The following is a 27290-nucleotide window of genomic DNA, read 5'->3' on the forward strand; positions in this document are numbered from 1 at the left end:
ACATACATAGTTTCAAAGTAATTAACAAAATATTGTCAGATTGGATGGAGTAAAATTCAAATATGTTGGCTATAAGATATCAAGGCATTGCCCTTTATATGTAAAAACACAAAAAGATCGAAAGTAAAACAATGGAAAAAAAAAAGTAAAATGATGGAAAAGCTATACCATGCTAACGCTAATCAAAAAACAAAACAAAAAAAAAAACCCAAAACAGCAACAAAAACATGTAGCTATCTTAATATCAGGTAGAACAACTTTTACAGCAAATAATATAACAGGAGATAATGAAGCTTGTTTTATAATAATATAATCATTGAATTGTCAAAAGAACATAACAATGCTAAGTATTCCACTTGTAATAGAGTTTCAAAATACATGCAACAAAAACTGATAAAACTGCAAGGGGAAATAGGTAAATCCTTAATAAAAGTTGGAGATTTCAAAAAATCCCTCTCAGTAATTGAATAAGTAGGCAAAGAATAAGTTAGGTTATCAAAGACTTGAATAATATTTAATTACTATCTGTGGAATGGTAATGGTATTATATCCAGCAACAGTGGAATATACAGTCTTTTATATTTACCAAGGCAGATTATAGACAGATCAACTCTGAGTAATCTACAAGAATTGAAGCCACACAAAGTATTCTCTCTGGCTATGTAGTGATTTGACAAGCTTATATATTATGCTGTATCCCCAATAGCATGACACTGCCTGTCCTGCATCCTTATTACAATATGATGGACTGTGTTCCTTAAGCTGTGCCTTTTGCTCCCATGACCTACTCACTCCATAACTGGAAGCCTGACCTTCCTCTCCCCTTCGCCTATTTTACTTAACCTCTACCCCTATCCTCTGGCATCCATCAGTTTTATGTATTTGTTGGTCTGATTCTGCATTTTGCTTGTTTATTCATGTGTTTGTTTTCTTTAGATTTGACTTCTGAGCAGAATCCTATGGTATTTGACTTTCTCATTCTGACCTATTTCATTTAGCATAATACCCTCTAGGTCCATCCATGCTGTCTCAAATGACACATTCTCCTCCTCTTTGTGGCTGTGTGATATCCCATTGTGTATGTATCTATCTTCCTTATCCATTCATTTATCAGAGGACACTTAGGTTGCTCCCAGTCTTGGCTACCGTAAATAATGCTGCAGTAAACACTGGGGTGTATGTATCTTTTCAAAATAGTGTTTTCATTTTCTTTGGGTAAATACCCAGTAGTGGAGTTACTGGATTATATTGTCTTTCTTTTTTCTTTTCCTTTCCTTTCTTTTCCTTCCTTTTTCTTTTCCTTCCTCTTTCTTTTCCTTCCTCTTTCATTTCTTTTCCTTTCTTTTCTCCTTTCCTTTTCTTTTTCTTTTTCTTTTTCTTCTTTCTTCTTTCTTCTTTCTTCTTTCTTCTTTCTTTCTCCTGCAAGAGGGGGTGCAGAGGAGGAGGGAAAATCTTAAGGAGGCTCCACGCTTAGCAAGGAGCCCTACTCGAGGTTCACTCCTACAACCCTAGGATTATGACCTGAGCCAAAATCAAGAGTCGGATGTTTGACCAACTGAGCCACCCAGGTGCCTCTGGATCATGTGGTTATTTCTATTTTTTATTTTCTGGGGAACCTCCACACTGTCTTTCACAGTGACTGCACCAATTTGCATTCCCACCAACAGTGCACAAGGGTTCCTTTTTCTCTACATCCTTGCCAACACTTTGGCCATTTTGATTTTACCCATTCTGACAGGTATGAGGTAGGATCTTACTGTAGTTTTTATTTGCATTTCCCTGATGATAACTGATGTTGAGCACCTTTTCATGTGTCTCTTGGCCATCTGTAGGTATTCTTTGGAAAAATGCGTATTCACATCTTCTGACCATTTGTAAATTAGATTATTCATTTTTTGTTGAATTTTATAAGTTATTTATGTATCAGCCCCTTATCAGGTATATCATTTGCAAATATTGTTTACCAGTCAGTAGGTTGCCTTTTTGTTTTGTTGATGTTTTCCTTTGCTGTGTAAACCTTTTTATTTTGATGCAGTTCTATAGTTTATTTTCCTTACCTCAGAAGACATATCTAGAAAAATGTTGCTATGGTGATGTCAGAGAAATTGCTACCTTTGTTCTCTGCTAGGAGTTTTATTGTGTCAGGTCTCACATTTAGATCTTTAATCCATTTTGAGTTTATTTTTGTATATAGTTTTAGAAAGTGTTCCAGTTTTATTCTTTTATATGTAGCTGGCCAGTTTCCCTAGAACCATTTATTGAAAAGACTGTCTTTCCCTGTTGTATATTCTTGTGATTGCCTAAAATATTTATTTGCCTTAAACACTTTTTCCAAGAAAACAGTACATCAAAACAAAGTAAAATGGCATCAGCTTGTTAATGCATTTTATGTTAATTGCTATTACATGTTAGATATTTGTTTATAGGCTGTAGGTGAGACCCAACCTAATATATTTTCGTAGGTTTTCTTCAATATTTTTATAGATTCAAATAATGTTTTTACACAATTAGGTTCATATTATGTATATATTTTTACATTCTGGTAACTATGTTAGGTCATGAATATTTTTAATGTCATTAAGTTTTTTTCAAATACCTGTTTTTATTGTTATATAATTTTTTATTGTATTTATTTACCATAATTTAATTATCTAACTTCAGTTATGTTTATTATCCTTATAATTTAATATTCTAAATAATTTTAAATTAGCAAGCCATGTATAATAATCTCTTTATTGTTTTTTTTAATTGACATTCTGAGAAAAGGAATCACTGAATAAAATGGCTTGAATATTTTTAAAGATTTGGCACATTTCATCAAGTTGCTTTATAGAAATACTGTGTCAGTATACACTCCTACCAAAGTTTTCCACATATTTAACACTACCAAAACTTGAGATTATCATTTCATATTCTGCTATTCTGTTGGACTAAAAACATCCTAAAGTGTTGAAATTTACATAAGGAGGGTCTTATCTTTCATGTTTCAAAAAGTAGATAAACAGTCTACAATTCTGTTAATGTTATTATTTTCATATATGTGGAAAATATATTTCCAAGTTTAGTTTGTGTTTTTTACTTTTATTATATTTTTATATATACAAAATTTTATATGCTATAACTTATATTTTTTCCTTTAAAAAAACTCATTCTATAATCAGATGCAATCTTCTTTACCATCTAAAGATTATTTTCTTTTCTTTCCCATTAATCTGTAGAATAATATTGTACTCTGAATGCTTTGGGGCATAATTTTAGTTTAGAATATGAGTTAAAGAGTTAACTTTTTTTCTCAAATACTAAACTATTTTTCCCCAACACCATTTATTGTCACCATACAAAGTCATTGCAATATTATTGATATTCCCTGAGCTGTAAAATACACACCCATGAGTTAATTATAACTCTAAGAGTATATCTCTTAAACATCTTTACCTGTGTTGCCCATCCTCCATAATCTCCTCAGAAATTTCTTTCCTATATCTGTTTTGTTTGTTTGTTTTGTATTTTAGATTTCACATAGAAGTAAGATTGTGTTGTATATGTCTTTGTCTGTCTGACTTATTTACCATAATACCATCTAGGTCCACCATTGGTCTGCAAATGGCAAGATTTTGTTGTTTTTTATTGGCTGAGTCATAAGTCATTGTATATATACTAAATCTTCTTTATCCATTCATGTATTGAAGGATACTTAGGCTGCTTTGGTATCATGGCCACTATAAATAGTGCAACAATGAACATAGGGATAAATATATCTCTTCAAATTGGTATTTTCATTTTACTTGAGTAAATATCCAGAGATGGAGTTGGTGGATCTTATGGTATTTCTATTTTTAATTTATTGAAGAATCTCTATACTATTTTCCATAGTGGTTGTACCAGTTTGCATTCCCACCAACAGTGCACGAGGGTTTTATTTTCTCCATATTCTCACTAGTACTTCTAACTTTTTGTCTTTTTGATGTTAGCCATCCTGACAGGTATGAAGTGGGATCTCATCATGGTTTTGACTTCCATTTCCCCAATGATTAGTGATACTGAGCATCTCTTCATGTGTGTGCACATCTTCTTTGGAGATAAAAAGTCTATTCGAGTTCTCTGCCCATTTCTTAACCTGTTTCTTTTTTTTGGATTAAGTTATATATATATTTTTTATTGGAGTTCAATTTTCCAAAATATAGCATAACACCCAGTGCTCATCCCATCAAGTGCCCCCCTCAGTGCCTGTCACCCAGTCACCCCCACCCCCAGCCCACCTCCCTTTCCACCACCCCTTGTTCGTTTCCCAGAGTTAGGAGTCTCTCCTGTTCTGTCTCCCTCTCTGATATTTCCCACTCATTTTCTTTCCTTTCCCCTTTAGTACCTTTCACTTATTTTTTATATTCCCAAAATGAATGAGACCATATAATGTTTCTTCTTCTCTGATTGACTTATTTCACTCAGCATAATACCCTCCAGTTCCATCCATGTCAAAATGGTGGGTATTTGTTGTTTCTAATGGCTGAGTTCCATTGTGTGTGTGTGTGTGTGTGTGTGTGTGTGTGTGTTATGTGTATGTGTATATATATATATATGTATATATATATACACACATACACACATATACCACATCTTCTTTATCCATTCATCTTTCAGTGGACACCGAGGCTCTTTCCACAATGTGGCTATTGTGGACATTGCTGCTATAAACATTGGGGTGAGAGGAGGGGCAAGATGGTGGAAGAGTAGGGTCCCCAAGTCAGCTGTCCCCACCAAATTACCTAGATAAGCTTCAAATTATCCTGAAAATCTACGAATTCGGCCTGAGATTTAAAGAGAGAATAGCTGGAATGCTACAGTGAGAAGAGTTCGCGCTTCTACCAAGGTAGGAAGACGGGGAAAAAGAAATAAACAAAAGGCATCCAAGGGGGAGGGGCCCCGCGAGGAGCCGGGCTAAGGCCGGGGCGAGTGTCCCCAGGACAGGAGAGCCCCGGCCCGGAGAAGCAGGAGCTGCACCGACCTTCCCGGGCGGAAAGGGGCTCGCAGGGAGTTGGAGCAGGACCCCAGGAGGGCCAGGGATGCCCTCAGGCTTCCAGGGACACTAAGAGCAACTGCACACCTGGGAGAGTGCGCAGAGCTCCCTAAGGGCTGCAGCGCACGCGGGACCCGGGAGAAGCTCTGAGGGGCTCGGGCTGTGGCTCCGCGGAGAGGGCTGTGCGGCCAGGAGCGCGAATCCAACAGCGCAGGCCCCGGGAGCACAGGGCGCCGGGACACAGCCCAGGATCCGGCCTCCCCCCGGGACAGGCAGAGGCCGGGAGGGCCCAGGACAGCAAGGACACTCCTGCCCCGAGCTGAGCAGATCAGCGGCCTCGCCCAGAGCCTCCAGGCCCTGCAGACCGAGAGCTCTGGAGCTACTGCGGAGGCTGACTCCAGGGCTCCAGAGCTGGCCCCGCCACTGGGGCTGTTCCTCCTGGGGCCTCATGGGGTAAACAACCCCGACTGAGCCCTGCACCAGGCAGGGGGCAGAGCAGCTCCCCCAAGTGCTCACACCTGAAAATCAGCACAACAGGCCCCTCCCCCAGAAGACCAGCTAGACGGACAAGTTCCAGAGGAAGTCAACGGACTTAAAGCATACAGAATCAGAAGATACTCCCCTGTGGTTTTTGTTTGTTTTTTGTTTTTTTTTTTTTTTTTTTTTTTGCTTTTTGGTTTGCTTCCCCCACCCCCTTTTTTTTCCTTTCTTTCTTCTTCTTTCTCTTTTTCTTCTCTTTTTTTTCCTTTTTTTCTTCCTTTTTTCTTTTTTCTTTTTCTCTTTTCTTTCCTTCTTTCCTCTTTCCTTCTCCTTTTCCCAATACAACTTGTTTTTGGCCATTCTGCACTGAGCAAAATCACTAGAAGGAAAACCTCACCTCAAGAGAAAGAATCAGAAACAGTCCTCTCTCCCACAGAGTTACAAAATCTGGATTACAATTCAATGTCAGAAAGCCAATTCAGAAGCACTATTATACAGCTACTGGTGGCTCTAGAAAAAAGCATAAAGGACTCAAGAGACTTCATGACTGCAGAACTTCATGACTGCAGAACTTAGATCCAATCAGGCAGAAATTAAAAATCAATTGAATGAGATGCAATCCAAACTAGAAGTCCTAACGACGAGGGTTAACGAGGTGGAAGAACGGGTGAGTGACATAGAAGACAAATTGACGGCAAAGAGGGAAACTGAGGAAAAAAGAGACAGACAGTTAAAAGACCATGAAGACAGATTAAGGGAAATAAACGACAGCCTGAGGAAGAAAAACCTACGTTTAATTGGGGTTCCTGAGGGCGCCAAAAGGGACAGAGGGCCAGAATATGTATTTGAACAAATCCTACCTGAAAACTTTCCTAATCTGGGAAGGGAAACAGGCATTCAGATCCAGGAAATAGAGAGATCCCCCCCCTAAAATTAATAAAAACCGTTCAACACCTCAACATTTAATAGTGAAGCTTGCAAATTCCAAAGATAAAGAGAAGATCCTTAAAGCAGCAAGAGACAAGAAATCCCTGACTTTTATGGGGAGGAGTATTAGGGTAACAGCAGACCTCTCCACAGAGACCTGGCAGGCCAGAAAGGGCTGGCAGGATATATTCAGGGTCCTAAATGAGAAGAACATGCAACCAAGAATCCTTTATCCAGCAAGGCTCTCATTCAAAATGGAAGGAGAGATAAAGAGCTTCCAAGACAGTCAGGAACTGAAAGAATATGTGACCTCCAAACCAACTCCGAAAGAAATTTTAAGGGGGACTCTTAAAATTCCCCTTTAAGAAGAAGTTCAGTGGAACAATCCACAAAAACAAGGACTGAATAGATACCATGATGACACTAAACTCATATCTGTCAATAGTAACTATGAACGTGAACGGGCTTAATGGCCCCATCAAAAGGCGCAGGGTTTCAGACTGGATAAAAAAGCAGGACCCATCTATTTTCTGTCTCCAAGAGACTCATTTTAGACAGAAGGACACCTACAGCCTGAAAATAAAGGTTGGAGAACCATTTACCATTCGAATGGTCCTCAAAAGAAAGCAGGGGTAGCCATCCTTATATCAGATAAACTAAAATTTGCCCTGAATGTGGGAGCTGCCAAAGATATCAATCAATTAATAACCAAAGTGAAGAAATACTTAGATAATAATACACTTATACTTGGTGACTTCAATCTAGCTCTTTCTATACTCGATAGGTCTTCTAAGCACAACATCTTCAAAAAAACCTGAGCTTTAAATGATACACTGGACCAGATGGATTTCACAGATATCTACAGAACTTTACATCCAAACTCAACTGAATACACATTCTTCTCAAGTGCACATGGAACTTTCTCCAGAATAGACCACATACTGGGTCACATATCGGGTCTGAACTGATACCAAAAGATTAGGATCGTCCCCTGCATATTCTCAGACCATAATGCTTTGAAATTAGAACTAAGTTAGAACAAGAAGTTTGGAAGGACCTCAAACACGTGGAGGTTAAGGACCATCCTGCTAAAAGATGAAAGGGTCAACCCGGAAATTAATGAAGAAGTAAAAAGATTCATGGAAACTAATGAGAATGAAGATACAACCATTCAAAATCTTTGGGATAGAGCAAAAGCAGTCCGGAGGGGGAAATACATCGCAATACAAGCATCCATCCAAAAACTGGAAAGAACTCAAATACAAAAGCTAACCTTGCACCTAAAGGAGCTAGAGAAAAAACAGCAAATAGATACTACACCCAGCAGAGGAAGAGAGTTAATAAAGATTCGAGCAGAACTCAACGAAATCGAGACCAGAAGAACTGTGGAACTGATCAACAGAACCAGGAGTTGGTTCTTTGAAAGAATTAATAAGATAGATAAACCATCATCCAGCCTCATTAAAAAGGGAGAGAAGACTCAAATTAATAAAATCATGAATGAGAAAGGAGAGATCACCACTAATACCAAGGAAATACAAGCGATTTTAAAAACATATTATGAACCGCTATACGCCAATAAATAAGGCAATCTAGAAGAAATGGACACATTTCTGGAAAGCCACAAACTACCAAAACTGGAACAGGAAGAAATAGAAAACCTGAACAGGCCAATAACCAGGGAGGAAATTGAAGCAGTCATCAAAAACCTCCCAAAACACAAAAGTCCAGGGCCAGATGGCTTCCCTGGGGAATTCTATCAAACATTTAAAGAAGAAATCATACCTATTCTCAAAGCTGTTTGGAAAGATAGAAAGAGATGGAGTACTTCCAAATTCGTTCCATGAGGCCAGCATCACCTTAATTCCAAAACCAGACAAAGACCCCACCAAAAAGGAGAATTATAGACCTATGTCCCTGATGAACATGGATGCAAAAATTCTCAACAAGATACTAGCCAATAGGATCCAACAGTACATTAAGAAAATTATTCACCATGACCAAGTGGGATTTATACCTGGGACACAAGGCTGGTTCAACACTCGTAAAACAATGTGATTCATCATATCAGCAAGAGAAAAACCAAGAACCATATGATCCTCTCATTAGATTCAGATTTCACACAGTTTTCCAGAGTGGCTGTACCAGTTCAAATTCCTACCAACAGTGCAAGAGGGTTCCCCTTTCTCCACATCCTCTCCCACATTTGTTGTACCCTGGCTTGTTAATTTTCCCCATTCTCACTGGTGTGAGGTGATATCTCATTGTGGTTTTGATTTGTATTTCCCTGATGGCCAGTGATACGGAGCATTTTCAGATGCGGTGAAACGGAGCAACAAGCATGTGCTTGTTGGCCATGTCTATGTCTTCCTCTGTGAGATTTCTGTTCATGTCTTTTGCCCATTTCATGATTGGATTATTTGTTTCTTTGGTGTTGAGTTTAATAAGTTCTTTATAGATCTTGGAAACTAGCCCTTTATCTGATAGGTCATTTGCAAATATCTTCTCCCATTCTGTAGGTTGTCTTTTAGTTTTGTTGATAGTATACTTTGCTGTGCAAAAGCTTCTTATCTTGATGAAGTCCCAATAATTCATTTTTGCTTTTGTTTCTTTTGCGTTCGTGGATGTATCTTGCAAGAACTTAGTGTGGCTGAGTTCAAAAAGGGTGTTGCCTGTGTTCTCCTCTAGGATTTTGATGGAATCTTGTCTCACATTTAGATCTTTTATCCATTTTGAGTTTATCTTTGTGTCTGGTGAAAGAGAGTGGTCTAGTTTCATTCTTCTGCATGTGGATGTCCAATTTTCCCAGCACCATTTATTGAAGAGACTGTCTTTCTTCCAGTGGATAGTGTTTCCTGCTTTGTCGAATATTAGTTCACCATGAAGTTGAGGGTCCACTTCTGGGTTCTCTATTCTGTTCCATTGATCTATGTGTCTGTTTTTGTGCCAGTACCACACTGTCCTTTTGACCACAGCTTTGTAGTACAACCTGAAATCTGGCATTGTGATGCGCCCAGCTATGGTTTTCTTTTTTAAAATTCCCCTAGCTATTTGGGGTCTTTCTGATTCCCCACAAATCTTAAGATTATTTGTCCAACTCTTTGAAGAACGTCAATGGTATTTTGATAGGGATTGCATTAAATGTGTAAATTGCCCTGGGTAGCATTGACATTTTCACACTATTAATTCTTCTAATCCATGAGCATGGAATGTTTTTACATCTCGTTGTGTCTTCCTCAATTTCTTTCAGAAGTGTTCTGTAGTTTTTAGGGTATAGATACTTTACCTCTTTCTTTAGGTTTATTCCTAGGTATCTTATGCTTTTGGGTTCAATTGTAAATGGGAATGGGATTGACTCCTTAATTTCTCTTTCTTCAGTCTCATTGTTAGTGTATAGAAATGCCACTGACTTATGGGCATTGATTTTGTATCCTGCTACACTGCTGAATTGCTGCCTGGGTTCTAGCAATCTTGGGGTGGAGTCTTTCGGGGTTTTCTATGTACTGTATCATGTCATCTGCATAGAGGGAGAGTTTGACTTCTTCTTTGCCAATTTGAATGACATTTATTTCTTTTTGTTGCCTGGTTGCTGAGGCTAGAACTTCTAGTACTATGTTGAATAGCAGTGGTGAGAGTAGACATCCGTGTCTTGTTCCTGATCTTAAGGGAAAGGCTCCCAGTGTTTCGCCATTGAGAATGATATATGCTGTGGGCTTTTCGTAGATGGCTTTTAAGATGCTGAGGAATGTTCCCTCTATCCCTACACTCTGAAGAGTTTTGATCAGGAATGGATGCTGTATTTTATCAAATGCTTTCTCTGCATGTATTGAGAGGATCATATGGTGCTTGTTTTTTCTCTTGCTGATATGATCAATCATATTGATTGCTTTGCGAGTGTTGAACCAGCCTTGCATCCCAGGGATAAATCCCACTTGGTGAATAATTTTCTTAATGTATTGTTGTATCCTATTGGCTAGTATTTGTTGAGAATTTTTGCATCCATGTTCATCAGGGAGATAGGTCTATAATTCTCCTTTTTGGTGGGGTCTTTGTCTAGTTTTGGAATTAAGGTGATGCTGGCCTCATAGAACGAGTTTGGACGTATTCCATCCCTTTCTATCTTTCCAAACAGCTTTAGTAGAATAGGTATGGTTTCTTCTTTAAACGTTTGATAAAATTCCTCAGGGAAGCCATCTGGCCCTGGACTTTTATGTGTTGGGAGGTTTTTGATGACTGCTTCAGTTTCCTCCCTGGTTATTGGCCTATTCAGGTTTTCTATTTCTTCCAGTTCCAGTTTTGGTAGTTTGTGGTTTTCCAGAAATGCGTCATAATAAGTTTTAAGATCATTTGTATTTCCTTGGTATTAGTGGTGATCTCTCCTTTCTCATTCATGATTTTATTAATTTGAGTCTTCTCTCTCTTCTTTTTAATAAGGCTGGATAATGGTTTATCTATCTTATTAATTCTTTCAAAGAACCAACTCCTGGTTTTGTTAATCTGTTCCATAGTTCTTCTGGTGTCTATATCATTGAGTTCTGCTCGAATCTTTATTAACTGTCTTCTTCTGCTGAGTGTAGGATCTATTTGCTGTTTTTTCTCTAGCTCCTTTAGGTGCAAGGTTAGCTTTTGTATTTGAGTTCTTTCCAGTTTTTGGATGGATGCTTGTATTGCGATGTATTTCCCCCTCCGGACTGCTTTTGCTCTATCCCAAAGATTTTGAATGGTTGTATCTTCATTCTCATTAGTTTCCATGAATCTTTTTAATTCTTCTCTAATTTCCTAATTGACCCTTTCATCTTTTAGCAGGGTGGTCCTTAACTTCCACGTGTTTGAAATCCTTGCAAACTACTTCTTGTGATTTAGGTCTAATTTCAAAGCATTATGATCTGAAAATATGCAGAGGACGATCATTTACAGCCCTTGCTTCTTTGGAGATGTTGTGCTTAGAAGATCTGTCGATTGTAGAAAGCGCTACATTCAAGTCACCAAGTATAAGTTTATCTAAGTATGTCTTAACTTTGGTTATTAATTGATTGTTATACTTGGCAGCTCCCACATTCAGGACATAAATATTGATGATTGATAGGTCCTTTTGTTGGATAAATCCTTTATGTATGATATATGTCCCTCTTCATCTCTTACTACAGTCTTTGGGATAAACTTTAATTTATCTGATATGAGGATGGCTACCCCTGCTTTCTTTTGACGACCTTTGAATGGTAAATGGTTCTCCAATCTTTTATTTTTATGCTGTAGGTGTCCTTAGGTCTAAAATGAGTCTCTTGTAGACAGAAAATAGGTGGGTCTTGCTTTTTTATCCAGTCTGAAACCCTGCGCCTTTTGATGGGGTCATTAGGCCTATTCACGTTCAGAATTACTATTGAAAGATATGAATTTAGTGTCATCATGATACCTATTGAGTCCCTGTTTTTGTGGATTGTGCCCTTGGACTTCCTCTTTCTATTACAGAGGCCTCCTTAGTATTTCTTACAGAGCCGGCTTGGCGGTCACATATTCTTTCAGATTCTGCCTATCTTGGAAGCTCTTTATCTCTTTCTAGTCTCAATGCGAGTGTTGCTGGATAGAGTATTCTTGGGTGCATGTTTCTTCTCATTTAGGACCCTGAATATGTCCTACCAGCCCTTTCTGGCCTGCCAGGTCTCTGTGGAAAGGTCTGCTGTTAACCTAATACTTCTCCCCATAAAGGTTAGGGATTTCTTATCTCCTGCTACTTTAGGGATCATCTCTTTATCTTTGGAATTTGCAAGTTTCACTATTAAAGGTCGAGGTGTTGAGCGGTTTTTATTGATTTTAGGGGGGTGGGGATCTCTTTATTTCCTGGATCTGAATGCCTGTTTCCCTTCCCAAGTTAGGAAAGTTCTCAGCTATGATTTGTTCAAATACATATACTGGACCTCCGTCCCTTTCGGCACCCTTGGGAACTCCAATTAAACAGATTTTTCCTTCTGAGGCTGTCATTTATTTCCCTTAACCTTTCCTCATGGTCTTTTGTTTTTCTCTTTTTTCCTCAGTTTCCTTCCTTGCCATCAACTTTTCTTCTATGTCACTCACTCATTCTTCTACCTCATTAACCCTCGTTGTTAGGACCTCTAGTTTGTATTGCATCTCATTTAATTGATTTTTAATTTTTGCCTGATTAGATCTAAATTCTGCAGTCATGAAGTCTCTTGAATCCTTTATGCTTTTTTTCTAGAGTTACCCGTAGCTTTATAATAGTGCTTCTGAATTGGCTTTCTGACATTGAATTGTAATCCAGATTTTGTAACTCTGTGTGAGAGAGGACTGTTTCTGATTCTTTCTTTTGAGGTGAGTTTTTCCCTCTAGTTATTTTGCTCAGTGCAGAGTGTCCAAAAACACTCTGTACTGTAAAAAGGAGAAAAATGAAGAGAAAAAAGAAAAAAAAGAAGAAAAGAAAAAAAGGGGGGTGGGGGAAGCAAACAGAAAACAAAAACAAGGGGGAGTATTCTCTGACTCTATATACTGTAAATCCCTCCACTTCCCCTGGAACTTTCCAGTGCTGCTTGGTCAATAACTTGCTTTTTTTCTGTCCTTCTAGCTGGTCTTCTGATGGAGGGGCCTGCTGTGCTGATTCTCAGATGTGTGCACCTGGGGGAGCTGCTCAGCCCCCTGCCAGGTGCTCGGCTCAGTGGGAGTTGTTTATCCTCTTAATCTGTGAGGCCACTGTGAGGCTCAGTGGGGGTTGTTTATCCTGTAAGGCCCCAGGAGAAACAATAACAGTGGTTGTGCCAGCTCTCCAGCCCTGGAGTCAGCTCCTGCAGTAACTACCGCAGCTCCCAGTCCTCAGGGGCCTGGATGCTCCGGGGGCGGGGGGGCAGATCTGCAAAGCTTGGGGCCACCCGGCAGGAGTGTCCTTGCTGTCCTGTATCCTCCTGGCCTTCGTCTGTCCTGGGGGGAGCACCGGATCCTGGGCTGTGTCCCCCAGCACCAGGTGCTCCAGGGCCTGCATTGCTGGAATCGCGCTCCCGGGTCAGTGCAGCCGCTTCTGCATGGAGCTGCCGCTGGAGCCGCCGCCTGAAGTGCTCCAGGGCCCCGCTGGGCGCGTGCTGCAGCCCTTTAGGGAGCTTGGCCGTGGTGTGTGGCATGCTCTCCCCAGGGGCACAGGTCCTCTCTTAGTGCCCCTGGGATCCTGAGGGCATCGCCGCCCCTCCTGGGATCCTGCCCGAGTTCCCTGTGAGTGCCTTTCAGTCTGGGATGATTGGTGAAGCTCCTGCTTCCCCGGGCCTGGACTTTCCTGTCCTGGGTGAACTTGCTGCTTGGCCTTAGCCGGCTCCTTGTGGGGCCCCTCCCCCTTGGATGCTTTTTTATTTCTTTATTTTTTTTTTTTTCGTCTTCCTACCTTGAGAGAAACGCAAACTCTTCTCACTGTAGCGTTCCAGCTGTTCTCTCTTTAAATCTTAGACTGAATTCATAGGTTTTCAGGATGATTTGAAAGTTACCTAGGTAAGTTGGTGGGGACAGTTGTTTTGGGGACCCTACTCTTCTGCCATCTTACCCCTCCTCCTAAGTTATACATTTTTAAATTCATTTTGAAGATAAACCACTTATTAGATGTGTGATTTGTACAGATCTCTCTTTCCGTAGGTTGCCTTTTCATTGTTAATAATTTCTTTCAATGTGCTGAGCTTTTTAATTTGGTGTAATTCTATTTCCTTATTTTAGCGTTTGTTGACCTTGCTTGAAGAGACTGGTACAAGAAAACATTGCTAGGAGCCTTCTGCCTATGTTTTCTTTAGGCATTTTATGGTTTTGGGTCTTACATTCAAATCTTTAATCCATTATGAATTTATTTTCACATATGGTGTACGGAAGTGGTCCAGTTTCATTCTTTTCCATGTTAGCTGTGTAATTTCCTTAGCACTACTTCTTAAAGAAATGTCTTTTCCCCATTGTGTGTTCTTGTCTCCTTTGTCCATTAGCTGACTATATTGTTGTGCCCAAGATCGGCCAATCCGAGAAACTGCCAAGGAGCCGACACCGATGCAAACACACGAGGGTTTACTGGAGCCTGGGTCCAAGTATACCCGACGCAGTGGAGCAGGGACTTGGACCCTGAGACTAAGAGGCTTAGCAACTTTATAGGGCCAGTGGCCAATGGGATACGCAGAAAGTTGCACAGTCATGCTGGTCCCTTGAGCCGGATTTCCGGTTAGGGTGTGCCCTGGTCTTTGACTAGGGCAAGGCAGTATCACTGGGCCGGATTTCGGATTAGGGTGTGTCCTGGTCTTTGATTAGGGTGGGGCAGTGCCCTAAGTAAGAAGCAGGTCAGCACAAGGCGGGTGCAGCCCAAAATAGAGTCAGTCCTGCTCTGCTTGTCCAGGGGTAGGGGATTCTGTTAAATTTCCTGGATCCCACGTTTATAAGCATGTTTTTTTCTGAGCCCTCTATTGTGTTCCATTGACCTATGTGTTTATCTTTGTGCCAGTACCATACTGTTTTGACTACTACAGCTTTGTAATATATCTTGAAGTGTGGGATTGTGATATCTGCAGCTATGCTCTTTTTTCTCAAGATTGCTTTAGCTATTTAGGGTCTTTTTTCTTTTTCTTTTTTAAAAGATTTTATTTATTCCTGAGAGAAACAGAGAGAGAGGTAGAGACACAGGCAGAGGGAGAAGTAGGCTCCCTGCAAGGAGCCTGATGCAGGACTCCATCCCAGGACCCTGAGCCAAAGGCAGACACTCAACTGCTGAGCCTCCAGGTGTCCCCTAGGGTCTTTGTTCTATACAAATTTTAGAATTATTTGTTCTAGTTCTGTGAAAATATACTGTTGTGTTTTTATAGGGGTTGCATTGAATCTGTAGATGGCTTTGGATAGTATGAACATTTTCAACAGTATTCTTCTAGTCTATGAGCATGGTATATCTTTCATTTGTGATAAATGAAACTAGTGATAACTAGTTTCTCTGATCATGTCTCACAGTTTTCAAAGTACAGATCTTTTACCTCCTTGGTTAAATTTATTCCTAGGTGTTTTATTCTTTTAGATATAACTGTGAGATTATTTTCTGAATTTCTCTTAGAATTCATTATTCAGTATAAAAAGGCAACAAATTTCTGGGTGTTATGTTTTTTTTTCTGTGACTTAATTTATAATTTTAACTTTTTTGCTGGCATCTTTAAGGGTTTTTTTAAATATAGCATCATGTCATCTGTAAATAGTGACAGATTTAAGTCTTCTGTTCCAATTTGGACACCTTTTATTTATTTTTCTTGCCTAATTTCATGGCCAGGACTTGTAGTACTGTGTTGCACAAAAGTGGGGAGAGTGGAAATCCTTATTTTCGTTTCTGATCTTAGAAGAAAAGCTTTCAACATTACACCATTGAGTATGATGTTAGCTGTATGTCTGCCAAGTATTGCCTTTATCATGTTGAGAATGTCTTCCTTCCCTATTAGTCCAGTTGCCCTTTAAACCAGTTGTCCTTTAAGATTGGAGGTAAAGAGTTAACAATGACTTCCTTCCCTATTAGTCCCTATTTGTTGTGTACCCCCCAGGTGAGCAAATCTGGCCCATTAGTGAGATCTCCTCCTACTGCAGGTCTTCACATGGGGAGTGAGGTGCTTGTCATTACCTCTCTCCCATACCTTCTCCCCTTTTCTGTATGGTCTCCTTATTGTTTGCCATGCAGAAGCTTTTTAATCAGTTTCCAGCTCTTCGGGAGGAATTACTCTGTAGGTACATGTAGATTTTGTGTGTCCATGGGAGGGGGTAAATTCAGGATCTTCTTATGCCACTATCTTGGACTGTCTCCATTTAATACTGTTAACACAGTGATTTGTGCATGTTTTATCTCCTCTAACAAGGTAGTAAGTCTTTACTTTCTGTAAATTCCCTTAAGTGAGTGAGTGCATGTCATTCGAATTCATAAATTTTTTCATTACTAGCATATTTTTGATAAAATATTGAAGTATTTTAAACCATCCCTTATTGTCTGGGAAAAAAACACTTTTTAGAGAGAAATGGGGGGGGCGGGATTTGGGTAGGGCAAGAAGGAGGGAGAGAGAAAGACAGAATCTTAAGCATGGGGCTTGATCTCACAACCCTGAGATCATGACCTGAGCTCAAATCAAGAGTCAGATGCTTAACCAACTGAGCCACCCAGGCACCACAAAAAAATCATTTATGTTCTAAGAAGGGAACTACACTAGATGATCTGTGAGCTTCATTCCATTTAAGAAGTTTTACTTCCCATAATTCTAAGTGTGTGTTTTTGTGTGAGCGTGCACGCACATATGCAGTGTTAAGAAATTTGCTCAACCCTTTATTTGCTTAACTCCCTAATTACATTTATTATACATTATTTGAAGAATTAGAGGTATAGTCTCATAATCATAAAGATGTTTAGGTGTTCTGTTCAGTCTCAAATCCAATCCTTTAAAAAGAAAGTGGCTAATAGCCAGGAGTAAAGAAAAACATTTACTGAAAAATATTTTTCAATTAATACTCCTACAACTTTGCTGAAAGCCCAGTCCATATATGCATATTGCTGATCATTAAAAATTAAGTCTTTATCTCCATTCTTAAAAATGAGTTTGTTTTTCAAATAGCCATTACTAACAGTTTTAGGTTTAGGTGTACAACAAAATTGAGGTGAAGGTACAGACTTTTCCCATACATGTCTGCTACCACATATGCATTGCCTTCCCCATTATCAATATCACTCACCAAGGATGAGCCTACATTGACGGATCGTAATCACCCAGTGTCCACAGTTTCAGATTTGCTCTTGATATTTCAGTCTGTGGGTTTGGACAAATATATAATGATACGTATTCATCATTACAGCAGCATACAGAGTAGTTTCACTGCCCTAAAAATTCTCTGTGTGCTGTCTGTTGATCCTCTTCATCCCCCACCCTGGTTGACCGCTGGTCTTTACTGTATCCATAGTTTCACCTTTTACGGAAAGTTATGCTATTGGAATTCTAGTAATAGTAACAGCAATTTCTCATTGGCTTTCCAATGAGAAAACCTTAATGTGCATTTAAGGTTCCTCCATGTCTTTTCATAGCTTGATAGTTCATTGCTTTCAGTTTATTTATCTATCACCTGCTGAAGGACATCTTGGCTGTTTCGCAGTTTTGACAGTCATGAGTAAAACTGCTGTACACATCCATGTGCAAGTTTAAGTTTTTAAAAATGTGCTTCACTGTATTTTTTACTGTCAAGTTTGCTGTTCAAAGACAATATACATATTAAAAGAATCTGTTACTTAAGCTTTATCTTATCAAATATGCCTTTCTTTAACAGATAAAAAGTTCCCCCCACCGCCATAAACTAATAAAGACATTTGTATTATAGAAGCTTTTCCTTTATTTTTTACTAATTTTATTAATTCAGGCAAAAAAATCTGAATTGATCAGCCACATTTTAATTTTTAATTAATTTGAACATATGCATATCTATTACTGGCAACAACTCTTGAAATTTTTTAATTAAAATTCAAATTTAAGAAATTATTGAAGTGATAGTATTAATTTGAAAAATGTGTACATTAAACACTACTTATAATAAAAGATCATGCAAGCAGAATTCTTTAGCTATGTTTAGCAAATGAAAGTAGAAGCAGATAATAAAAATATTTCTTAGGGAGTAAACAAAATAAACAGTGAATAATTTAAACATTCTATATTGGAAGTAGGTACTGTATGAAGTGTTACTGTTTTAAAGGATAATATCCAAGAAGAAATCATAGTTTGTTAAAGAGCTCTCTTTTGTTTCTGCTTTTTAAATGAGCATATTGTCAACTGGTAGTAGGGACATAGGAACATTTTTGCTACAGGGGAGGAGGACTAGTCAAATGCATTAAGGTCTTAATGCAAACAGAATTGCTCTGCAGTTTAATTTGTCCTGTTCTATACCTGGCTGACAGATGTAAATGCATGGGTGAATAACGGGGTGTTACAGGACAGGAAACACAGCTTTTCCTAGGCTTTATAAGTCATACAAAGTGAAAGGCTGAGTAAATGACAATTGTGCAAGTTTGTAGCAGCCAACATTACTATGGCACGGTGTCTGTGCCCCCTGTCTGTAGGATGACAGCCTGACTCAGAATCACTAGTAAGTTACATTTCTCCTAAGGTGCTTTAGCATGTGTGTGGAGTAGTGCAGAGAAACAGATCAGTTATGGCCACTTGACTCTGTCTCTTGTGCCTCTACATCCTGGCCTGAGAAATGAGTGTGACACTAACTTTCAGTAGTGTGGGAGCAGAACTGGGTAATATGCAGGAAGCATGTAGTCAGTGTTGTACAAGACTTCGTTGTACTCATAAAACATGCTTGATGATGTTTATTTCTCCAATGGGATTTTAAAATGCCAGATAAGAAGAAAAGTCTGTTCAAAAACACCTTTTAACAAAGAATCGTTTCTTCTTGGATGTAGCCCTCCACTGTAATACTTGATTCAGTAAGGTGGCAACTTTGCAGTCAGATCTGGAACTGGACCTGGTTCAGTTCACATTACTAGGACTTGGGAGCTCTGAAGATTCCAGACTTAGTCCCGTTCTCACATCATCTTCTGAGCACACTGAGCAGTGGCTCATCACAAGAAGTTTCAGCCCAAGCTGAGATGCTATGGGTTAGATTAATTATCATATTTTAGACTTTTTATTTCGAGTGGATCCATACCAACAAAAGGTTATGCAAGGAAGCCTTTTTATTATGGATGGATATTATCTCAAAAAAAAAAAATTAGGATAGACCTCACAATATAAAGTAGAAATCCCTTTTTTTTTTTCCAAACACTATTTCAAAGCAATTGGAAATGACATAACTTTCTCATTGAGCATGACTTTTATATAACAGTTCTTCAATAGATTTGTCTTTCAAGTTTACAAAGGTTTTAAATAGGTGTGTGTCTTATTTTTTTTCCCCTCTAGAGCTGGGTGGAGAGAGCTGAGAAGCAGGCTCTTTTCTCTGATACACTCGACCTGTCAGAACTCTTCCACCCAGACACATTTCTCAATGCTCTTCGCCAGGAAACAGCAAGGTAAGGAAGGTGAACACTTCACTGGTGTATCCCTCAGGGTGTGATTCTGCTTTTTTCGCGTTGGATTACACTCCCTTCTTTGTCAGAGTAAACTTATTATTGAATTAAGGGAGTTGTGCTATTTCTGAATATTTGACATTTCTTAATGTGGTGAACTTTTAGTTTAAAAAGAATTGCTTTTAATTATGTTTTTTATTAGAACTGAAAATGGCGAAATTTAATTTTTAACATATTGATGATTGATCAGGATATGCCGTGCTTGACAGGGCAGGGAATGGTGCACTGGAGCTATTTATAGTTAAAGAGATCAGTGTTAAATAAAAGTAAATGTGTAATTTCTAAGTTGCACCAGACACATCAAGTCACCCCCTGGCAACCACTTTGCATTTTTACTTGCTGCAGACACTTCTGTGGGACATGCTGACCAGCTTCTCAGGGGGAGCAGGATTTCATAGTTAACATCAAGCTCTTTTTATAACACACTTGGATAATCATATCATATATAGATTGATGTTTTAAATAAAATAGAATGTAATAAAATATAATAAAAGATACTTGGAAAATTAAACCATATTTAGTTGTGTGTTGATTTGGGGGATTTCCATTTGTGGTGCTTGAGGGTCGTTTTATAAATATCAGTGTTTTGGTTCAACTTACAAACATTTATGGAATACTTATCATATGTCTGCATTTCAGGGTGATGGTCCATATGTGTCAGGAATGTAGGCTGCCCCCACGAGGACTTAGCTTTACAAACTGAGCATGAAGTCTTAGATATTGGGCATCATTAAGAAATCTGATTCTTGCACATTGTAAATATTTTAGTTGTAAATGAGTAGGGGTATGTTTATCATTTGTTACTCCTCGTATTTGACTTCCTGAGGATTATTTCTGTTTGACATTTGGTGTTTTACCTCCACAGGGTGATGGGCTGCTCTGTGGATAGCCTTAAGTTTGTAGCTTCGTGGAAAGGTCGGCTGCAAGAAGCAAAGCTGCAGATCAAGGTAGTGTCCTGATTTCTGATGCTTCTCTATGTTTAGAAGTAATAACATTACCAAGTATGATAAAGACCTTGGAATTAGTCTCAGAGTCACTTACCTTTTTAGTTTAAGATTAACAGAAATAGATTATATTTTCTATGTGAAAAGTCGAAATTAAGATGAAGCAACGTGGACAAAACAAAATCCTTTCTAATGCAAAAATAAGGATCTTGGGGATACAACATATCTAAAAATGTAACTTTTGGTTAAAAAATGATACAAATATTGAAGTTCAGTTAGGTTTCCTGTGCTAAGATTCAATTCTGTGAATATTAACTATACAAGAAAGCATATATAAAATGTAGTTTATGAATAATAGACCACGTCTTATCCTGAGGGAGTTTACAGTTTGTGAGTATATTAGTTCAGTGTTAAATTCAAGCTGTCTGTGTTTAAAAAGAAAAAAGTCAAGCCATCTTTGATGGCATAATTTTTCCTGGGTAGCTTTCCTGTTAAAAATCCATTACTTTTATAATAAATAACAGTAGGTAATCACATGCATGTTCCTGACAAAACAAATTAAAAATCTGTGGTGCACCCGTTCTTGGGGACACCAGCCTTCTCATGCATCAGTAGTGGTGTAGATGTTCTTCCTTGCTCTGTTGGCACTGACTGCTGACCTGATGTTACATGAGCAGTGCTCCCTCCCTGAAGCCCCCATCAGCTATTCCAGAGTGTGTTACACACAAGTCAGCCATTAAATAAATTCAATGCAAGACTGTAGTTCTTCAACTTAGGTAACCTTAGTCACCTGGCTTTTCAGAAGGTCTGTTTACATAGTTGTAGTTCTCAGTTTAATAGTTTTCATCTCACTACAACTTTCTCAGGTGCCATGTAATTGATATATTATTTGTTGTCTGTCTTACCATTCTAGATTGAATTCCGCCTCTGACCTGTTCAAGCAAGGCTGTGGTTCCCCAAACCAATCAATATTTCAAACCCTCTAGACCTACTTAAGAGAACATGTATGTGTATTGACTTCTAGATCCTGAAGTGGGGGCCTCCTAGATTTCCTCATGACCATTATTGATGTGTTATTAGTTCAATGGCAGTTGTGCAGCACGGCACTGGCACCTGCCTGCACCGGGCTCCTGGTGAGCCTGCCACCTTGGTCTCGCCCATGGCTGTGTGGGGTTTGCTCCTGCAGACATGGGAGACCCCGGCTGCCCCCTTTACTACCAACACCAGCACACACAGAAAGCAAGATACCGGGTCCTCTGCCTTGCTCAGTCAGGCTTAGTACGTGCATTGAGGGCCTCCTGAGCATGCACAGCCCCTAGGCTACCTACCAGCTGCCCTTCCTGTGGGCTAGGTGTGGTCCTACAGCCACTTGGGTTTGCCCCGTGATTCCACTGCTTGATGTTTGGAAGTAAGGTTTCACCTGTGCTCATCAGAACAGGGAGTCAGGAGCTGTAGATGCATACTCCCCCGAGGGAGCAAGTGAGGGAGAGCTACGGGCTGTGGTTTACTGGCCCTGCAGTGGAAAATCTGCCAAAAAACCCCAAAACTCCTTAAATCCTTCAGATTAAGACATGTTTTTTTTTTATTAAATTTTTTTTTAATTTTTATTTACTTATGATAGTCAGAGAGAGAGAGAGAGAGAGAGGCAGAGACATAGGCAGAGGGAGAAGCAGGCTCCATGCACCGGGAGCCTGATGTGGGATTCGATCCCGGGTCTCCAGGATCGTGCCCTGGGCCAAAGGCAGGCGCCAAACCGCTGCACCACCCAGGGATCCCAAGACATGTTTTTAAGATAGTTTTCACTTGTAAAACTGAGCACTTGATGTCACTGTCCTCCTGTGGTCATGTTACCCTCCAGTGGGGGATTGTTCACACATGGGACCCTCCTGTGGTCATGTTACCCTCCAATGGGGGTTGTTCACAAATGGGACCCTGAGTGCCAGGTACACAGGCCTCACCCTGTGGATCACTAACTCACCTGACAAAATCAGTTCAACAAAAATGTTTTTTCTTGGGACACCTGGGTGGCTCAGTTATTGGGCATCTATCTGCCTTCCGCCCAGGGCATGATCCTGGAGTCCCAGGATTGAGTCCTGCATTGGGGTCCCTGCATGGAGCCTGCTTCTCTCTCTGCCTCTCTCTCTCTCTCTCTGTGTCTCTCATGAATAAACAAAATCTTTAAAAAAAAAAAAAAGGTTTTTCTTGAGAATTTAAGTGACTGAACCAACCAGGGGTTTTGAATTATTCCATATTCTCATAGTAACAGCTTTGAATGTCTTCCTGTATTTTCACCAGTTTAAAGGATTTTTAATTCTCAGTTGACTGTACTGTTTAATTTGCTTTGCCAAGTTAATGATATTTTCTCATGCTGATCAAATACAGCAGGTTGAGAACTGGCTCAAATTTCCTGTTTTGCGAGTCTCTGTTCTGTGAAACTTTATGGCTTTGAGTATAGTGAAAAAAATCAGTGTGCTGGGATTCTGTACTAAGTTCCATTGACTGTTCTGTCCTTCCCCAGCTTTCAAAAACTTGTAAGAAACCTGTTGACAGTTCTATCTGCACTATAACTATCCTTTCCTTTCCTTAACTGTATCAAGCCATACATGTAACTTATTTTTAAAAATAACTTTTATTTATTTGAGAGAGAGAGAGCGCGAGCCTGCAAGCAGGAGCAGGGGGAGGGACAGAGGGAGAGGGAGAAGAAGACATCCTGCTGAGCAGGGAGCCCGACACAGGACTCAATCCCAGGACCCTGAGATCATGACCTGAGCTGAAGGCAGACCTCCACCGACTGACCCACCCCGGCGCCCCATCCATGCATGTAACTTTGTATCTTCTTTCTTTCTTTTAACTACATATTTCCTATTAGTTACATTAAAAGAGGTAGATGAAATAATTTTAATATTGTGTTTTATTTAAACATGAATATATATAAAATATTTCCTTAACATGTAATAAATATATTTAAATTATGAATGGTACACATTGTCCCTTTGGACAACTGATCTTTTTCTTTGTACATAGCCCTTGAAATCCAGCAAATAATCTGTATTTTTACAGCAATCTCATTTCCGACTAGAAACATTTCAAGTGCTCAGTAGCCACATGTGGTGGGGTGGTTAGCCTACTGGATAGTAGCTCTGGAAAGAAAAGGTAGTTTCCCAGAGAAAATTTTAAAATCCCTCTAGTGTTCAAGATTTTCTCAATTATTTTTAATATTTTTTATTAAATATTTCAAACAAATCTAGAAGGAGAATAGTAAAATTAGTCTGAATGTTGAAAGTTCTCAAGATTTAGGACATTCTTATTTTAACTTTTTTTTCATTTTTAATAGAAGATAGTTGACATACAGTATATTAGTTTCCAATAGACAACATAGTGCTTTGACAATTATATACGATAGAAAATTGTGATGAGCATCATAATAAGTGTTACCATAGAGTTATTACAGTCTTACTGTATAGTCTATCATGTACTTTCTCCATCCCCATGACTCCTTTATTATATAAATAGAAGTTTATACCTCTTCATCCCTTCACTTATTTTGCTTATCCTCCCATGTCCCTCCCTTCTGACAACCACCAGTCTGTTCTCTGTATGGATGATTCTGTTTTTGGTTTTCTTTGTTCATTTCTTTTGTTTTTTAGATTCTACCTATAAGTATATTCCTCTGGTGTTTCCCTTTTTCTGTCCGATTTATCATGCTTAACCTAATATTCTCTAGGTCAGCCGTGTTGTCATGACTAGGAAGCCTTCCTTCTATCTAATGGCTGGATAATACTCTAATGTGTTTATAGACCATATCTATATTCATGCACCTACTGATGGACACTGACAGTTTCCACATCTTGTCTAATGTAATAATGCTGCAGTAAACATAGGGGTACAGTCTCTCTTTGAATCAATATTTTTGTTTTCTTGGGGTAAATACCCAGTAGTGAATAATAATAATAATACCCAGTAGTGAATAATAATAATAATAATAACAACAACAACAACAGGAGTAATTGGATAAATGGTATTTCTATATCTAATATTTTGAGGAATCTTGTTACTGTTTTCCACAGTAACATTCCCACCAACAGTGCAGGAGGAGGATTCCCTTTTCTCTACATCCTCTCCAGCACTTAGTATTTCTTGGCGTTTAATCACCATCCATTCTGATTTGGATGAAGTGATAGCTCATTGTGGTTTTGACTGCATTTCCTTGTTGATGAATGATGAATGAATGAAGAAATGTCTATTCAGGTCCTCTGCCCATTTTTAATCAGGTTCTTTGTTTCATGTGTGTGTGTTTGGTGTTGAACTCTGTAAGTTCTTTAAATACTTTGTATATTAACACCATATTGAAAATATCATTTGCAAATATGTTCTCCCATTCAGCAGGTTACCTTTTCATTTTGTTAATGGTTTCCGTCACTGTGGAAAAGTGTTTTAGTTTGATGTGGTCCCAATAGTATATTTTTTGCTTGTGTTTCCATAGTCTGAGTTGACAGGTCAAGAAAAATGTTGCTAATAAAGCTAATGTCCAAGAGTTTACAGCCTATATTTTCTTTCAGAAGATTTATTGTTATCGGCGAAGAGGGAAGAGTTTGACTTCTTCTTTGCCAATTTGAATGCCTTTAATGTCTTTTTGTTGTCTTATTGCTGAGGCTAGGACTTCCAGTACTATGTTGAATAGCAGTGGTGAGAGTGGACATCCCTGTCTTGTTCCTGATCTTAGGGGAAAGGCTCCCAGTGCTTCCCCATTGAGAATGATATTTGCTGTGGGCTTTTCATAGATGGCTTTTAAGATGTCGAGGAATGTTCCCTCTATCCCTACACTCTGAAGAATTTTGATCAGGAATGGATGCTGTATTTTGTCAAATGCTTTCTCTGCATCTAATGAGAGGATCATATGTTTCTTGGTTTTTCTCTTGCTGATATGATGAATCACACTGATTGTTTTACGAGTGTTGAACCAGCCTTGCGTCCCAGGAATAAATCCTACTTGGTCATGGTGAATAATTTTCTTAATGTACTGTTGGATCCTATTGGCTAGTATCTTGTTGAGAATTTTTGCATCCATGTTCATCAGGGATATTGGTCTATAATTCTCCTTTTTGGTGGGGTCTTTGTCTGGTTTTGGAATTAAGGTGATGCTGGCCTCATAGAATGAATTTGGAATTACTCCATCTCTTTCTATCTTTCCAAACAGCTTTAGGAGAATAGGTATGATTTCTTCTTTAAACGTTTGATAGAATTCCCCTGGGAAGCCATCTGGCCCTGGACTTTTGTGTTTTGGGAGGTTTTTGATGACTGCTTCAATTTCCTCCCTGGTTATTGGCCTGTTCATGTTTTCTATTTCTTCCTGTTCCAGTTTTGGTAGTTTGTGGCTTTCCAGAAATATGTCCATTTCTTCTAGATTGCCTAATTTATTGGCGTATAGCTATTCATAATATGTTTTTAAAATCGTTTGCATTTCCTTGGTGTTGGTAGTGATCTCTCCTTTCTCATTCATGATTTTATTAATTTGAGTCTTCTCTCTCTTCTTTTTAATAAGGCTGGCTCATGGTTTATCTATCTTATTAATTCTTTCAAAGAACCAACTCCTGGTTTTGTTGATCTGTTCCACAGTTCTTCTGGTCTCGATTTCGTTGAGTTCTCCTCGAATCTTTCTTAACTCTCTTCCTCTGCTGGGTGTAGTATCTATTTGCTGTTTTTTCTCCAACTCCTTTAGGTGCAAGGTTAGCTTTTGTATTTGAGTTCTTTCCAGTTTTTGGAGGGATGCTTGTATTGCGATGTATTTCCCCCTCAGGACTGCTTTTGCTCTATCCCAAAGATTTTGAATGGTTGTATCTTCATTCTCATTAGTTTCCATGAATCTTTTTAATTCTTCCTTAATTTCCTGGTTGACCCTTTCATCTTTTAGCAGTATGGTCCTTAACCTCCACATGTTTGAAATCTTTCCAAACTTCTTGTGATTTAGTTCTAATTTTAAGGCATTATGACCTGAGAATACGCAGGAGACGATCCCAATCTTTTGGTATCCATTCAGACCTGATTTGTGACCCAGTATGTGATCTATTCTGGAGAAAGTTCCATGTGCATTTGAGAAGAATGTGTAATTGTAGATTTGAATGGTTTATTTGTGATTTTTCTTGTTTCTTGAGGGAGGCCTGTTATTTTTATAAATTTGACTATTAGGACTGCTTTTGCTGCATCCTAAAGATTTTGAACTATTTGTTTCCATTTTCATTGGTCTGAAGGTAGTTTTTCAGTTTGCTCTTTTATTTGTTCATTGACTCATTGGTGGTTTAGTAGCACATTGTGTAGCCTCCGTGTGTGTGTGCTTTCTTGTAATTGGTTTCTAGTTTCATACCATTTTGATCAGAGAGGATACTTGGTATGATTCAGTCTTCTAACACTTCTTGTGGGCTTGTTTTGTGGTCGAATATGTGATCTGTCTTGGAGAATGTTCCATGTGCAGTGGAAAAGAATGTGTATTCTGTTTTTGGATGTAATGTTCATACATATCTGTTAAGTCCATCTGGTTGAATATGTGGTTCAAAGCCACTGTTTTACTAATTTTTCTGTGTGCATATGATCCTTCCATAAATGTAGGTGCCAAAAACCCTACTATATTGTATTACTGTCAATTTTTTTATGTCTGTTATTTGTTTTATATATCTAGGTGCTCCTATGTTAGGTGCATTAATATTTACAGTTGTGTCCTCTTGTTGGATTGATCCTTTTATCATTATGTAATACCCCTCTTTTCTTCTTACAGTCTTTTTTAAAGCCTGTTTTGTCCCAGGGCACCTGGATGATACAATCAGTTAAGCATCTGACTTTTGGT

The 27290-nt window shown here is 38.9% G+C and overlaps 1 protein-coding gene across 8 annotated transcripts in view; it reads left to right on the top strand.

Annotated features, from left to right (window-relative positions):
* The window catches only part of DYNC2H1 (dynein cytoplasmic 2 heavy chain 1), a 339457-nt gene that overhangs the window by 279210 nt on the left and 32957 nt on the right, over positions 1 to 27290 (top strand). For 7 of the 8 annotated variants that reach the window (XM_077893273.1, XM_077893270.1, XM_077893267.1 and 4 more), the window contains 2 exons: positions 19342 to 19451; positions 20374 to 20455. In XM_077893273.1, coding sequence (XP_077749399.1) covers positions 19342 to 19451; positions 20374 to 20455 — 192 coding nt within the window. Of the gene's footprint in view, positions 1 to 19341; positions 19452 to 20373; positions 20456 to 21365; positions 21457 to 27290 lie in introns of all 8 variants that reach the window. The other variant, XR_013376718.1, reaches the window with a different exon arrangement.

Source organism: Canis aureus, chromosome 3, assembly GCF_053574225.1.
Source record: "Canis aureus isolate CA01 chromosome 3, VMU_Caureus_v.1.0, whole genome shotgun sequence".
Taxonomy (NCBI): Eukaryota; Metazoa; Chordata; class Mammalia; order Carnivora; family Canidae; genus Canis; species Canis aureus.